At 37.2% G+C, this 17,729-nt stretch overlaps 1 protein-coding gene across 5 annotated transcripts in view; it reads right to left on the bottom strand.

The window, feature by feature from the left end:
• AGO3 (argonaute RISC catalytic component 3) overlaps window positions 1–17,729 on the bottom strand; it is a 132,586-nt gene that overhangs the window by 107,147 nt on the left and 7,710 nt on the right. For 3 of the 5 annotated variants that reach the window (XM_074380511.1, XM_003937513.3, XM_074380514.1), the window contains exon 2: window positions 9,112–9,283. The exons of 1 other annotated variant lie outside the window; for it this stretch is intronic. In XM_074380511.1, the coding sequence (XP_074236612.1) occupies window positions 9,112–9,257 (146 nt within the window). In that variant the 5' untranslated portion in view covers window positions 9,258–9,283. Of the gene's footprint in view, window positions 1–9,111; window positions 9,284–17,729 lie in introns of those variants that run through there. One more of the 5 variants, XM_074380513.1, reaches the window with a different exon arrangement.

Genomic DNA, 17,729 nt, shown 5'->3' with positions numbered 1-17,729 from the left:
CAGCCTTCCAAATATTCTCCAGGACTCAAGTCTTTCTCATCTCTCATTCTCCACACTGTCATTAAGTATGGTTTTAAATACAGACGTTCTTCATTTGTTTAAAAGCTTCCATTGGCTCTCTACTATTTCTGAATTCACAAGCCTTAGCATGGATTTAAGTCTTCATAACCTACTCCCTAGCTAACTTTTCAGATGCATCTCTAGCTACTCTATTTATAATGGCTTGTTTCTATTATACAAACATTTCATACCTTTGCTCATGCTCTCTATATGAATTATTTTTTCTCTTTGTCCATTGGACAACTTCATGTTGTAGCATGTATCAGTTCAGGAAGGTGCTGCATAACTTTTCAGTCCAATTACAGACCACATATATGATGGTGATCTCATAAGATTATATCAAATTTTTACTGTACTTTATATAACTATTTTGCTCAAATACCATGGGATATACCACATTCTCCTCCTTACCCAAAGGCAGGAATCATCACTCTTTCATCACAGTACATAATGTACATCTCATAGAATTTGTCACCCTGTACAGAATTAAAAATATTTAAAGAGATCATGTCTTATCTATCTTGTTGTTGCTAGAACCTAGCACAGTGCCTGACACAAAACAGGAGTAAAGTGAATTAAATAGTTAATGAAAACATAGAGAAGATCCAAAAGTGATCTTCAAGTTTGCATATATCCTGCAAATCTAATACCAATAGCATAGTACCTCTGTATAACCATAAGTTCAGATAAATGATTTAAATAGATTTAAGTTAACCTAAGGAAAAAACTGGAACAGGTTAAAGTAAACAAATCGAGGCACATTCATACAACAGAATGCTATACAGCTATAATAATTTTTATCTACACAAACAGATAGCTGTTGGTAATAATACCTATGTACTAGTCCCTGGTGTGTAAACATGTTAATTTATTAAAGTATCTTCAAATTTCAAATATATTATAGGAATATTAGTCAAAAGGCTAATTTCTACTGAGTACTGTATTTAGATGCCACTCTAAAAGAATTTTGAGATGTGAAATAATTACCATCTGTTAGCTTTCCTATCTTCTGAGTGATTAGGAAGGAAAACAAAACTTGTTTATTAGCTGACATATTTTGTATAATAGTTTCCCCAAGATCACTAAACACTCAAAAATACACCATTTGGTTTTCACTGGTAGTGTTTTCTGAAGTATGTCGTCTAAATCACTTTAATCAGAAGTGTATCCTTCTATAGATATGACAACAAAACCACAGTGACAAAAGAAACAATGTTAGACATCATCAAAATTTTAAAAGTTTGTGCTTCAAAGGACACCATCAAGACAGTGAAGATGCAACATATATAAACAAAAATTGTGCAAATCACATATCCAATAACGGATGTTTATCTAGAACGGATCATGAATTTTTATAACTCAAAAACAAAACAACAAATAAACCCATTTAAAAATGGGCAGCCAAGCACAGTGGCTCATGACTGTAATCCCAGCACTTTGGGAGGCCAAGGCGGGTAAATCACCTGAGGTCAGGAGCTTGAGACCAGACTGGCCAACATAGTGAAACCTCATCTCTACTAAAAACTATAAAATTCAGCTGCGCGTAGTGGCGCACACCTGTAGTCTCTGCTACTTGGGAGGCTAAGGCAGGAGAATCGTTTGAACCCAGGAGGCGGAAGTTGCAGTGAGCTGAGATCATGCCACTGAACTCCAGCCTGAGCGATAGTGTAAAACTCTGTCTCAAAAAAAAAAAAAAAAAAAAAAAAAATTAGCAAAGGATGTAAATATACATTTCTCCAAAGAAAATATACAAATGGCCAATAAGTATATAAAAAGATGCTCAACATCAGTCATGAGGAAAGTGCATATCAAAACAACAATGAGATATAACTGCACATCCACTAGGATGGCTATAATTTTTTTTTTTTTTTTTTTTTTTTTTTTTTTAGACGGAGTTTCGCTCTTGTTACCCAGGCTGGAGTGCAATGGCGCGATCTCGGCTCACCGCAACCTCTGCCTCCTGGGTTCAGGCAATTCTCCTGTCTCAGCCTCCTGAGTAGCTGGGATTACAGGCACGTGCCACCATGCCCAGCTAATTTTTTGTATTTTTAGTAGAGACAGGGTTTCACCATGTTGACCAGGATGGTCTCGATCTCTCGACCTCGTGATCCACCCGCCTCGGCCTCCCAAAGTGCTGGGATTACAAGTTTGAGCCACCGCGCCCGGCCGATGGCTATAATTTTTAAAAAGACAAATAATAACAAATATTGGTGAGAATGTGGGAAAACTTATCTTCATATACTGCTAGTGGGAATGTAAAATGGTGCAGACATTTTGTCTTCTGTTTTTTTTTTTCCTTTTTAATAGAAATGGTGTCTCACTATGTTGCTCAGGCTGGTGCCGAATTCCTGGGCTCAAGTGATCCTTTTGCCTCAGCCTCCCAATGTGTTGAGATTACAGGCGTGAGTCACCATGTCTGGCTGGTGCAACCACTTTGGAAAAGAGTCTGGCAGTTTCTCAAAAGGTTAAACATAGAGTTATCATTATGATTTCACTCGTAGGTATATATCCAAGAGAAATGAAAATGTATGTTCACACAAAATCCTGTACATGAATGTTTATAGCAGCATTATTCACAGTAGCCAAAAATGGCAACAACCCAAACGTCCATCAAATGATGGATAAACAAAATGTACTATATCCATACAATGGAATATCATTCAGCAATAAAAAGGAATAAAGTACAGTTACGCATCACTTAATGATGGGGATATGTTCTGGGCACTGCATCATCATTTTGTTGTGTGATCACAGAGTGTACTTAAACATTGCTAGATATAGAGCCTACTACACATCTAAGCTATATGGTATGGCTTATTACTCCTGGGCTACAAACCTGTACAGCACATTACTATACTGAATATCGTAGTCAACTGTAACACAATAGTAAGTATTTGTGTATCTAAACGTTAAAAAAGTACAGTAAAAATATTATTATTATAATCTTATGGGACCACTAACATATATGTGGTCTGTAATTGACTGAAACATTATGCAGTGCCTGACTATACTGATATAAGCTACAACATGAATGAACCGTGAAATCGTTATGGAAAAAGAAGCCAGTCACAAAAGGCCACATAGTATATGATTCCATTTATAAGAAATATTCAGCCAGATGCAGTGGCTCACAACTGTAATCCCAGCACTTTGGGAGGCCGAGGTGGGTGGATCGTTTGAGATCAGGAATTCGAGACCAGCCAGGCCAACATGGTGAAATTCCACCTCTACTAAAAATGCAAAAATTAGCTGGGCATGGCAGCAGGCGCCTGTAGACCCAGCTACTCAGGAGGCTGAGGCAGAAGAATTGTTTGAACCCAGGAGGTGGAGGTTGTAGCGAGCTGAGATTGCACCACTGCACAACAGCCTGGGCAACAGAGCAAGACTCTGTCTCAAAGAAAAAAAAAGAAAAAGAAAAAATAAAAATAAAAACCCAGAACAGGCAAATCTACAGAGAAATAAAGTAGATTAGTGGCTGGCAAGAACTGTGGAGAGGGAGTAATGGGCAGTGACTGCTAATGAGCACAGGGTTTCTTTTTGAAAGGATGAAAATGTTCTAAAATTAGATTGACATGATGGCTGTATATCCTCTCTGTGAATATACTAAAAAACACTGAGTTGTACATTTTAAATGGGTGAATTATGGCATGTAAATTACATATCCATCAAGTTATTTAAAAAGAAATATGCCCCCTCTTGGCATACTATCCAACTATAACACTATACCAATGACATTCCTAACAGCAGAAAAGGAGTTTCTTTAAACACATTGCTGCTCTGAGATTTCCATTAAAAAAGCCAAAATTGGATCAGTGTAGATTTACTTTTTTTCTTTCTAAAATTCAATCATCTTTCTGGGTGCAGTCGGATGATTGGGGGTGAGGAAAAGACAAAAAATGCACCATCTTTCTGGCCAACCTGGGTGATCTCTTGAGCCTATGAGTTCGAGACCAGCCTGGGCAACATGGCAAAACTCTGTCTCTATAAAAAGTAGAAAATTTAGCCAGGTGTGTACCTGGTCTCAGCTAACTGAGAAGCTGAGGTGGGAGGATTGCTTGAGCCTGGGTAGGTCAAGGCTGCAGTTAACTATGACCATGCCACTGCACTTCAGCCTGGGTGACAGAGTGAGACCTTGTTTCAAAATAAATAAAATAAAACAAAACTCAATCATCAGTATTACATTACATCCATAAGACATATGCAGAAATATTTGGCATGTTATTAATTCTCATAGAATGTTAACAGTAACAGCAGTAAAAATGTTTAATTTGTAAAAGAAAACTGAGCCAAAAAATGCAACCACAATCTACTACTATTTTAAGATTTCTTCAAATTGTTATTCATGTTTTAAAATAGATATTGCAGTTATAATCATGTTGTATATATCATTTTTAGCATGTATTCCATTATTTAATGGTTTTGAATAAATACATACATTATTCAAGGTATATTTAGAGGTTGGACAAACCAGCATAAAATCTTAAGTTATAGAATTTATATGCTAGGTCATAATGTTCTTAAAAATATTTGGTTTTTAGTTGCTGAGACCATTCACTTATTAGAAACCAGTAACATTTGCCGGGCGCGGTGGCTCAAGCCTGTAATCCCAGCACTTTGGGAGGCCGAGGCGGGTGGATCACGAGGTCAAGAGATCGAGACCATCCTGGTCAACATGGTGAAACCCCGTCTCTACTAAAAATACAAAAAATTAGCTGGGCATGGTGGCGCGTGCCTGTAATCCCAGCTACTCAGGAGGCTGAGGCAGGAGAATTGCCTGAACCCAGGAGGCGGAGGTTGCGGTGAGCCGAGATCGCGCCATTGCACTCCAGCCTGGGTAACAAGGGCGAAACTCCGTCTCAAAAAAAAAAAAAAAAAAAAAAAAAAGAAACCAGTAACATTTGAAATATACTTTACACACTCATTTACCAAAAGTTTACTTTCAATCAAAATCATTTAATAGGGGAAAAAAGGAAGAAAAGAATCTCCTTTTCCACCCTGCCCTCCCAATACAAAAGGGGGTGAGGAAAGGACAAAAAAAGCAATGGACAGAAAATCTAAAGAATACATTTGTAGAAAGATTGACCCACAAAATGATTCACTAGTATTTCCTGGATATTGCATCTTGAGAAGACTCCAACTAAAGTGGAAATTATTTGGCTATAATACATCTTTCTACTATTATAATTAATGCCTTAGTGCCTAATACTTGTTCTTGTGGCATATGATCAAGAAAAACCTCGAAAAACCTCATGCATGTTAGTTTAAGTATTAAAAAACGTAAGTCATTTAGAGGAGAATCACCATAACTTTATAGAAGGCAACAATATAAATCTTTAATAAGAAACTAAATAAGGCTGGTTATGGTGGCTTATGCCTATAATCCTAGGACTTTGGGAGGCCGAGGTGGGAAGATCACTTGAGCTCAGGAGTTCAAAACCAGCCTGGGCAATATAGAGAGATCTCGTCTCCTATACATAAAAAATTTTAAAAATGATCTCAGCATGGTGATGCCTGTAGTCTCAGCTACTCGGGAGGCTTAGGTAGAAGGATCACTTGAGTCCAGGAGGTTGAGAATTGCAGTGTGCTAAGACCGTGCCACTGCACTCCAGAGCCTGGGAGACAGATTGAGACCCTGACTTTTAAAAAAAGAAATAAAACAATTTGTTTTAATATTTAGGATAAGTTAAATTAGACATAATGGAACTACTATATTTTGTTCTTTAACTGTTTTGCTAACATTGAAAAGGAATTGTTAAGTTCTATCTAGTTCCTTCTAATACCTAGAATTCCAGTTGTTGAAGTGTAGGAACTGAGCCACCATACCAATTTCAGAAGGCCATCAAGTTTTAACTGACTATTCATGCAGTAATACTGTAAAAACTGAAGACAACTGCAAGTCAGCTGAAGAAAATGGAGTAAGTTTTGCAGATATTGACACCAAATCAAAGCACTATTAACAAAGTATAAAGCTGATTTATGCCATTTTTAGAATCCCAAACAAATCCTACAGTTCCTATCAAAACTCAAAAATATGATAAAAATGATTAAAATTTTACATGATAAAAAATTTTAAAACTTCCCACTTGGAAGCATTTATATTACAAATCTAAATTACTGGTACTGGCAAAAAATTATAAGATAAAGCAAACTAAAGATGAAATGTAATTAAGGATATCAAAAGACTCATAAGTTAAAACCAGAATGTACCACACTAATTCATGACATATATTTTTCTCACAAACTTAATACACTGAGCATGTACATAGGAATTCTATGCTATATAATTTTTTATACAAATATATAATATGCAAATTCTCTGACCCATCCCCCCCAACCAAAAAAATGAAACAAAAATGTTAGGCAGGAGAAAGAATAAGTCTAATAAACAATTCTGTTCTTTTTACTTAATATTTTTGCCACCACATCACTTCCTTGTAACTCATTTGGCATACTAAAAAAACGAATTGATATGCCTCAAGCCTCAGGTCTTTACTTAGATTAACTAATGCCTTTTTATTTTTATTTATTTATTTTTTAGATATGTGGTCTTACTATGTTGCCCAGGCTGGAGTCCAGTGGCTATTCACAGGCACAATCACAACACACTGCAGCCTTGAACTCCTGGGTTTAAGTAATCCTCCTGCCTCAGCCTTCACAGTAGGTGGGAATACAGGCCCATGGATGGCCCAGCTAATAAATAACTTTTTAAAATGTAAAGATCTACCAGAAGGATTATCCTTCACTGAAATCTACACATTAATGACCCAGTTTTGAAAAACAAGAAAAAGGGAATTTCTATGAAAGTACAGCATGGGTTAGTTAAGTCTCCAAGTCATCCCAGTGGATGACAACAGCTAACAGAAAGACATAAAAGAGAGTAAAGGGAGACCCAGACCAAGACTAGCCTACAGATCCTAGGAGATAAGAGTAGGGCACTGAAAAATCCATGTTCAGGTATAACAGTCCTCTAGAATATCCAGTTTATTCAGTTTTCTTTTCTGTCCCCCACCATCACACTCATTCCATTGTACTTTTTTTGTTTTTTTTTTGAGACAGAGTCTCACTCTGTAGTGTGGAGTGCAGTGGGGTGATGTCAGCTCACTGCAATCTCCATTTCCCAGGTTCAAGCGATTCTTCTGCCTCAGCCTCCCAAATAGCTGGGACTACAGGCACGTGCCACCATGCCTGGCTAATTTTTGTATTATTAGTAGAGACATGGTTTCACTATATTGACCAAGTTGGTCTCGAACTCCTGACCTCATGATCTGCCTGCCTTGGCCTCCCAAAATGCTGGGATTACAGGCGTAAGCCACTGTGCCTGGCCCCCATTTTACTTTTATAAGCATTTCATTCACTTTCCTGAGTATTATGTGCCAATCACTGAGCTGACATGGTGAACAAAGATGACAGAGAACACTACTTTTCATGAAAGGGTTATACTGGGGAAAGAAAGAACAATATGTAACTACAACGCACTAAAAACGCCATAATGAAAGTGCACACCAAGTACTACGAGGTCACAGAAGAGTAGGGCACCACTCTTTTGATTTGTGCTGTTCACTTTAAGAACATTCAGGTATCAATCTGAAGTTTAGGAAAGAAGCAGAGGCTAAGTCAAGATAAGGAGTCATCTATCTATTCACAAATCATACCTTAAAGTAGTATCTGATAATATGTTAAAAAAAAAAAAAAAAAACACCTCTAAGAACATTGTAATGAACATATAATGCAGAGAACCTTCCCCTTAAGCCTGATTTAGACTCAATACACCTAGTTCTTTTCAACCATTATACTTTTGTTCTGCTATCCTTCCTTAGAAAAAAAAAATTTTTTTTAATTATATATATGTTATTTTTACTACAGCTAACCAAAATTTTACTGATTGTTTTAGAGTAACTTCTTCTTTTACAAAATACTTCCTAATGACTACCACGTCAGGATTCTGGAGTTCTGGTTTCACCTTTCCTACTTGAAACGTGTTCTTGACTAAATCCCTTAACCTTTCTGGACTTTAGCTATAAATAAAAAGGGTATTAGATTAGCTAACTTCTTAAGGGGTTCCTTCAAACTGTAATACTCTGCAAGTCTTCCTGACCTGATAAAGAATTCTGCACTACATGTTAATTACAATATTTCTTTAGGTGCTTTTTTTTTTAAAAAAAAAAACATGTTATTACAAAGTCTTTTAGTGCTCATGCACTTGCAGGTGTAAAAGAAATACTAACAATTAGGATGACAAGCCCAAGAAAAAGACCTTCATACTTCTTATGCGTCTTATCTCTTTGAGAGAAACAACATTCTTTTTCTTAAATGTCTTAAAGGAAGGCTCTTAAAAACATTATTGAATAAGAAAAGGCTGGGATCACACAAACCAAAATGCTAAACTGAGTATCACATTGGTTTTTTTTTTCAATGTATTGTCTTTCTTTTTAAAAACAAAACCTAAATAGACATAATATATACCCAATCATAAATTCCTCTTATATTCCCTGTATTACCTAAACCACATCCAGGAATATAAATGGCATGGCAGCGGGGGAGAGGAAGCTTACTGAAAGCAGGCTAAATCTTTATATACCATCTGTACTTATTCCTATATGATAGTAAGTAACAGTCAGGAATTGGGAAAGGAGAAAAGAAAGCATGAAACCACCATTTCTTCATCATCATCATCATCATCTTAAAGGGATCATTATGAAAGTGGTAAGTAAGGGAGCTGAGGAGAAAAAAGCAAGCACAGACGTATTACCTAAGAGCAAGGAAGATGATGTGCTTAGGATGTTCAACTTGATTTCAGGAGCATGTAAAAACAACTTGGACCTTTTCTATTATCACAGGGAAAATGTGAGCTCATGTTATAATAAAATAATTTCAAAGATTTTTTTTCCCCACTATCATACCTCTGAAGTACAGTCAGTTTTGAAACAAATTACCAGATGTTTTTGGTCAAACTGTTACATATTGTCATTGTTATTCATATACAAGATAAACATAAATAATTAATAAGGAAAGGCAAAGAGCAAAAGATCTTTGCAGTTTCATGATTCTTACCTGTTCACTCTCCTAGGACACTTGTCTGGTTTAATATCTACCTCATAGAGGTAGACATCAATCTTTGGGATTTCAACTTGAAAACAGTTAGCCAGCAGTTTAATGGGTTTGCCCATGGTACCATAGCCAGGTCTTCTGGGCACCATGAGTAGGGGCTGGGCCCCAGCGGGTCCTGCCAGGGAAGGGCGGGGGGAAAAAGAGTCACAGTTACAAGCTGTATTCTAAAGCCTTGTCAACCAGAGTATGTTAGAATTATAAGTACAGCTGATAATGGCTAAAGTCTAGTTCTGCAAGATGACATCATTCCTAACACTTCCAACTTCTGTCACCCCATATTTCCTCTCTTCATTAAAAATAAACACACAGAAAACCATATGCCTCTGGAAAACTGTTCTGGAAAGAGCAGAGACAAGGGAGAACAATCACACAAACCAAACCAAGGTAAGCATGAGCAAGCACAACTCAGACCTAAAGAGTGTGAGACCAACAGCAAAGTAAGGTTAAAGAAAGTAGAAGGAAGGGCAGGGCATGGTGGCTCATGCCTATAATTCTAGTGCTTTGGGAGGCCAAGGTAGGAGGATCACTTGAGCCCAGGAGTTCGAGGCCACAATGTGCTGACAATGCCATGACACTCTAGCCTCGGTGACAGAGACCCTGTCTCTATTTTAAAAAAAAAGGAAAAGAAAGGAGTAAAAGAAGAAGCAATATATAATTAAAAAAAAAAAGTCAAGGCAGTACAGAATCAATTATTTGATTATTTGAAAAGAAATATTTCAGGCCAACCATGGCAGCTCATGCCTGTAATTCCATCACTTTGGGACTCTGGGAGGCCAAAGCAGGTAGAATCTGAGCTCAGGAGTTCAAGACCACCATGGGCAACATGGCAAAACCCTGTCTCTACCAAAAATATAAAAAATTACCTGAATGTGGTGGTGCACACCTATGGTACCAGCTACACAGGAGGCTGAGGTGGGAGGATGGTTTGAGCCTGGGAGGCACGGTTTGCAATGAGCTGAGATTATTCTACTGCACTCTAGTCTGTGTGTCAGAGTGAGACTCTGTCTCAAAAAAAAAAAAAAAAAAAAAAAAAAGCATAAATAGGCTGCCTCATGCCTGCACTCCCAGCACTTTGGGAGGCCAAGGTGGGCAGATCACCTGAGGTCAGGAGTTCAAGAACAGCCTGGCCAAGATGGCGAAATCCTCTCTGTATAAACACAAAAATCAATCAGGCGTGGTGGTGCAGGCCTGTAATCCCAGCTATTTAGGAGGCTGAGGCACCACTGCACTTCAGCCTGGGCAACAGAGTGAAGGGCTCTGTCTCAAAAAATAAAAATAATAAATAAATAAAATTGATAAACTCCAGGCAACACTTCTTTCTTTCTTCTTTCTTCCCTCCTTCCTTCCTTCCTTTTCTTTTTCCTTCTTTTTTTTTGAGATGAAGTATGGTTCTTGTTGCCCACGATGGAGTACAATGATGCAGTCTTGGCTCACTGCAACCTCTGCCTCCCAGGTTCAATCCATTCTCCTGCCTCAGCCTCAGGACTAGCTGGGATTACAGGCATGCACCACCATGTCTGGCTAATTTTTTTGTATTTTTATTAGAGATGAGGTTTCACCATGTTAGCCAGGCTGGTTTCGAATTCCCGACCTCAGGTGATCTGCCCACTTCGGCCTCCCAAAGTGCTGGGATTAAGGCATAAGCTACCTTGCCTGGCCCTAATTTCTTTTAAAAAGGAGGAAAAGGACTTAAAATAACAAGTGAAAAAAAAAAAAAAACAACAAACACTACAGTTACTGAAGACATTACAAAAATTGTGCCAATATATTTGAGTTTGATGAAACAAACAAATTCCTAGAGAAATAAAACTTATGGATACACTAAAGTACTAGACAGCCAGGCATAGTATCTCATGCCTATAATCTCAGATACTCAGGAGACTTAGGAGCTTAGGAGTCTGAGTCTAGCCTGAGCAAAATGAAAGACCCTGTCTTTAAAAAAGAAGTATTAAAAAAAGTATTATACATCAAATTCAAAAAGTCCTCTATTGGTGGAAATAAAAAATGGTACAGTCACTTTGAAAACCAGTACGCTGGTTTCTCAAAAAATGAAAAATAGCATTGCCATGTGATCTAGCAATTCTACTTCTGGGTATATGCTCAAAAGAAGTGAAAGCAGAAAGAACTGAATGAAGAGTTATTTGTACACCCATGTTCAGGGTAGCATTAGCCACAATAGCCAAAAGGTAGAAGCAACCTAACTGCCCATCGATAGATGGATAAACAAAATGTGGTATTTATATACAATGAAATATTATTCAGCCTTATAAAAGAAATTCTGATATACCCTAAAACATGATTGACTTTGAAGATATTATGCTAAGTGAAATAAGACAGGCCGGGCATGGTAGCTCACACCTGTAATCTGAGCACTTTGGGAGGCCAAGGCAGGCAGATTGCTTGGGCTTAGGAGTTCAAGACCATCCTGGGCAACATGACAAAACTCTGTCTGTAACTATCTACCAAAAATATAAAAATTAGCCAGATGTACACCTGTAGTCCCAGTTACTTGGGAGACTGAGGTGGGAGAATCACTTAAGTCCCAGAGATAGAGGTTACAGTGAGGAGAAATCCTGCCACTGCACTCCAGCCTGGGTGACAGAGCAAGATCTTGTTAAAAAAAAAAAAAAAAAAGATGTTGGGCACGGCACACCTGTAATCCCAACACTCTGGGAAGCCAAGGCGGGAGGATCACTTGAGGTCAGAAGTTTGAGACCAGTCTGGCCAACACAGCAAAAATCACCTCCACCAAAAAAACACAAAAAAATTAGCAGGGTGTGGTCACATGCACCTGTAGCCTCTAGCTACTTGGGAGGCTGAGACAGGAGAATCGCCTGAACTCAGGAGGTAGAAGTTACAGTGAGCTGAGATCATGCCACTGCACTCCAGCATGGGCAGCAGAGCGAGACTCCATCTCAAAAAAAAGGTTACAAAATGACAAACACTATAAAATTTATGTGATTCCACTTATATGAGGTACCTAGAGTAGTCAATTTCATAAGAAACAAAGTAGACTTACGGTTGCCAGGAGCTGAGGCATGAGGGAATGGGGCATTGTTTAATGGATACAGTTTCAGTTTTACAAGATGAAAAGGGTTGTGGAAATTGGTTGCAAAACACTGTGAATGATGTACAGAACACTACTGACTGTACACTTAAAAATGGTTAAGATGGTAAATTTAATGGTATATGTATTTTACATTTTTTAATCAAAAAATTTAAAGGAAACCTAAGCGATGTCCAGCATTAAATTTTTGAAGCTCACAATATAGCTTTGTTAGTCAAAATTCAAACAATAAATGAACTATTATCTGAATAAATGCAAAATTACATTTAAAAAAACCTTAAAAATCCTCTGAATAAATTAAATCCACAATTAAAAATACTTCCACACACATACAAAAAGTTTCCAGATCCAGATGGCTTCACTAGAGGATTACACCAAACATTTAAGGAAAAAAATAACACCAATGTTACACAAACACTTCCAGAGAATGGAAAAAAAGTAAACACACCCCAATACAATTTATGATGTCAGAAAAATTCTGGTACTAAAATCTGACAAAAACATTACAAAAAATGAGAGTCATAAGCTAATCTAGTTCATGAATACACATGCAAAAATCGTAAGAAAATGTTAAATTAAATCCAACAATATACTAAAAGAATGAGTTTGTATCAGGAATAAAAAAATTGGGCTAACAATAACTTTTTAATCAGTGTACATGAAAATAGATTAAAATGCTGCCTGAATCATTTATTTTTAAATTTTGCTTTCAGTGTTTTTTAAAAAAATCTCTTCAGGGGCATAATCTTTCCTATCCTAGCCTGAGATAAGTAATATTGCACAAATTCTGTGCTAGGCCTTAGTACTGGCTCTGCTAATTATCTAATCATTTGACCATAACCAAATACCTACTGTCCCTGAATGTTTCCTGATCTAAAAAATGAAAATAGAACTTGACCTGCCTCTTTCTTATGAGTCTTACCAAGATCAAATTAGAAAATGTACAAACTCTAAAATTTATCAAGTTCTTACTATGTCTTAGGCAATGTGCTAAGTGCTTTTAGTTTTTACCATGCCTGGCTAAGTTTTGTACTTCTGGTAGAGATCGTTTTCATCATGTTGCCCAGGCTGGTCTCAAACTCCTGTGAACAAGTGATTCACCTGCCTCCGCTCCCCAAAGTGCTGGGATTACAGGCATGAGTCACCACGCCTGGCCTAAATGTTTTTACATGCATTATCTCATTTAATCTTCATGCCAACCCTATAAAGGAAGGAATCATTTTACAGATGAGAAAACTGAAATAATTTGCCTAAAATTTTTTTAGCTAGTAAGCAGAACTGGGATTGTAACCTGCCATGCTGGACTCTGTTCCGTTCCATTAGTTGTTTCTTTCACCAATATCACACTATCTTGATTACAGTAGCTTTATTGTGATTCTTGAAGTTAGTCTCAGCCCTTGGAGTTCTGAGTGAAAAAGTGTTTTGATCTGACTTAAAATTATTTTAAACTATCACTCCAGCTGCTGTATGAAAAATTACATGTAAGGATACAAGCAGGGCCAGTTAGTAGGCTATGTGACTGTCTAGGTGAAAGATAATTTTGGCTAGAACTACAGTGGTAACAGTTAGGGGAGTGATGCGGCCGTGGAAAATATTTAGAAGGTAGGCCTGACTGGAGTTGTTAAATGGACTAGATGTAGGGTAGGAGGAAAAACATTCTCAAAGTTTTTTGGTCTGTACAACTGAAAGAATAGAAGTGTCATTTACTGAGATAGGAAAGACTCAGTGATAGTAGCAAGTCTGGAGAGGAAATCAAGAGGATTTTAAGGACACGCTGAATTGGAGGTGTCTACAAGTAGACGAACAGTAAGCAATTAGATGAGTGTGGAGTTCAGGGTACAGGTCCAGGCTGCAGGTCTAAATGTGGGTGTCCTGAGCATGTAAGCGTTATTTAAAACCACTGGATTAGAGAACAGAAAGACTGTGGCAAGGATACAGAATACTAACTGCCACGATACTCCCAATATTTAGAAATTAAGGAAATGAAAACAGCAAAGGAACCAGAAAAGTAACAGCCAACAAGGTTGGAGGAGGACATGGAGAGAATGGTATGCCAAAAACCAAATGGAAAAAAACAGTGTTTCAAGAAGAAAACGTCATTAGATGTGGATGACATAAAATGAAGACTTGGGAACTATTGTTGACCTTAATAAAAACAATTCCAGTGAAGTATTAGGAACAAAAACTCAACTGTAGTAAGTTCAAGAAGAATGGCCTGAAACTGATCAAGCCCTTGGATCCTCTAGCAGTTTACAGGAAATTCAAAGGATTATATTAAATTACATTGTAAAGATGGAACCAGCAAAATCCAGATTGTGAAAATTCTAAAAGGACAAACAAGTCATAAATTGCAGAGGGGAAAAACAAGGAGAGAAGATTTACAGATTAAGACACTTAAAAGACATATCAATCACAACATGGAGAATTTGTTTGGATTATGACACAAAAAATTTTTTTAGGCTGGGCATGGTGGCTCATGCCTGTAATCCCAGCACTTTGGGAGGCCAACGTGGGCAGATCACCTGAGGTTAGGAGTTCAAGACCAGCCTGGCCAACAACATGGTGAAACCCCATCTCTACTAAAAATACAAACATTAGCCAGGCATCATGGCGTGTGTGCCTGTAATCCCATCTACTTGGGACGCTGAGGCAGGAGAATTGCTTGAACCTGGGAGGCGGAGGTTGCAGTGAGCCAAGATTGCGCCACTGCACTCCAGACTGGGAGACAGAGTGAGACTCCATCTCAAAAAAAAAAAATTTTTTTTGGCTGGGCGTGGTGGCTCACACCCGTAATCCAAGCACTTTGGAGTCCATGGCAGGCAGATCACCTGAGGTCAGGAGTTCAAGTCCAGCCTAACAACATGGTGAAACCCCATCTTAAAAAAAAAAAATTTTTTTTAAAGGCAAACAGTTTAAAAAATAATATGTGAGACAAGTAAAAATTTGAACGATTAGAAAATTTTAGAAGTGATTATTATTTTACTGTGATAATGGTGCTATATCTATATTTTAAGGAGTCCAGATCTTTTATAGTTACTTACTAAATATGGATAAAACCACATTATATTTAGAATATGCTTCAAAAATATAAAGGAGGAAAAAGCAGAAGAGAAATGATTGGACATGGGTTGATGACTGGGTTTGGATGGTGGGTACAATAGAGTTTATTATATAGTAGCTTCCCTATAGTAATATACCATAAAAAAGAAAGAAAAAGCCATTCCCTTTGCATGTGTCATCTTTTTTTACTATCCCATTGTACAGATAAGAAAATTAAGGTTAAGGAAGATTAAATGCACTGTCCAAAGTAGCAGTTAACTTTTTCTGATAGACTTTATTTTTTAGAGAAGTTTTAGGTTCAGAAAACTGAACAGAAGGTAGTGATTTCCCATATGTTCCAGGCCTCCTGCCCCCATGTACGCAAAGACTACCCACTATCAACAACCTCAACAAGAGGAGTATATTTGTTACACTCAAACCTACACTGGCACATCATTAATACATTTCAGTTAATTTAAGAGCCAGACTCTATCTCTCAAATCCATGCTTTTTACACGATATCACACTGCCAATGTTTTCCTCCGCTGTCATTATTCTACCTGGTGCTTTTTATATAATTTGGCACAAAGCAAAATTCTGCTGCAAAGGCAATGAACAGAACTCTATAGATACTAACCGTAAGATCATTATCAAGCTTAAGTTTCCAGAGATATTTTCACGTAAATTAGCAAATGAAACAATTCTATTGCTTCCAATGAAGCATATTTTAGTTACTTAACAAATACATATACTGCCCACTAGAGTTGAAAATATAACTACACAAAAATACAAAGTACTATCTGGACTTTCTCTTTATATCAAACTTTTCTTTCAGCAGCTACTGTATGTACTGGATAATATCAACTAATCAAACTAAATTTCAAACATAAAACTATACATTTTTAAAGCATAGATGTTATCTATGTTGTTCACTTATCTTGCAATCCAATATGTACTAGTTGGAAAGTCTAAAGCTAAACAATAGCCAACAGCAAATATGACTGATGAAAAATAAGCAGGGACTACATCAAAATCAACTACAACATATACTATAGCCAGTTACCAAATTATGAATTTTCACTGGGAACTTTTTCTTCAATATTCATGGAATACCTGTTTCAACAATTCTACTTCTAGAAATCTATCCAAAAGCAAGCACTGGACCAGTATACAAAGAGGTATGTACTAGAATACTTACAAAGTTTTAGTCATAATAACAAAAAACTGGAAAAAATCTAAACCACTATCAATGAGACTGATTAATATACAGATCAAATTAAACGTTAGGTATCCAGTAAAAATTATTATACAGTTATATAGATGTAAGTAATGATAGAAGAAAGATATTCATGATGAATTACTAAGTGGAAAAAGTAGGTTAAAAATGATTCGTATGATAAATACATAGACAGATGGATCTCTGGGAAGATATATAATAAAGAGTTAACAATGATTTTACCTGGAGGACAGGATCATATTTTTCATCTTCTATTTGAGACATTTTTAAATTGTTTTTTACATGGTGAAACCCCGTCTCTACTAAAAATATAAAAATTAGTAGGGCGTGGTGGCAGGCACCTATAATCCCTGTTACTAGGGAGGCTGAGGCAAGAGAATTGCTTGAACCCAGGAGGTGAAGGTTGCAATGAGCCGAGATCATGCCATTGCACTCCAGCATGGGTGACAAAGCAAGACTCTGTTTCAAAAAATAAAATTTAAAAAAAATTTTTTAAAAATGTATTTTTGTTTTGGAAAAATAAACATATTGTACTATGTTGATTTCAAAATATGACTTAATGAAATGTCTCTGATTTTACATATGTTAAGTCTGCAAAGCTAACTAGTGAACAGTATGGAATTTTAGGAACCTCCTACCTGCTAATTCTACTTTTCATTCAATGAACCTGTCTAACATATTATTAGTGTCTGCACTTATTATTATACTCACTACAACTAAATAATCACTTATAGAATATCCAGCCAATTGAGGGTTAAACTTGTCAGGTGGCAGTATGGAAAACAGTGTTTAAAAGGCATTTCCGGCCAGGCGTAGTGGCTCACGCCTATAATCCCAGCACTTTGGGAGGTGGAGGCTGGTGGATCAAGAGGTCAGGAGATCGAGACCATCCCGGCCAACATGGTGAAACCCCGTCTCTACTAAAAATACAAAAATTAGCCGGGGGTTTGGCACACGCCTGTAGTCCCAGCTACTCAGGAGGCTGAGGTGGAAGAATCGCTTGAACCCGGGAGGCGGAGGTTGCAGTGAGCCAAGACTGTGCCACTGTGCTCCAGCCTGGCGACAGAGCAAGACTCCGTCTCAAAAAAAAAAAAAAAAGGCATTTCCTACCTTGAAAATAAAAGGGATATATCACTTGTTATTAGTAAGAGCTGATTTTGCAATCTATTCTTTCACCATTTTTAAAGTTCACAGAATTACTATGTCTCTCTCATATTG

This window comes from Saimiri boliviensis, chromosome 11 (assembly GCF_048565385.1).
Source record: "Saimiri boliviensis isolate mSaiBol1 chromosome 11, mSaiBol1.pri, whole genome shotgun sequence".
NCBI classification, from domain to species: Eukaryota; Metazoa; Chordata; class Mammalia; order Primates; family Cebidae; genus Saimiri; species Saimiri boliviensis.
This window is presented reverse-complemented; position numbering and strand designations above follow the sequence as displayed.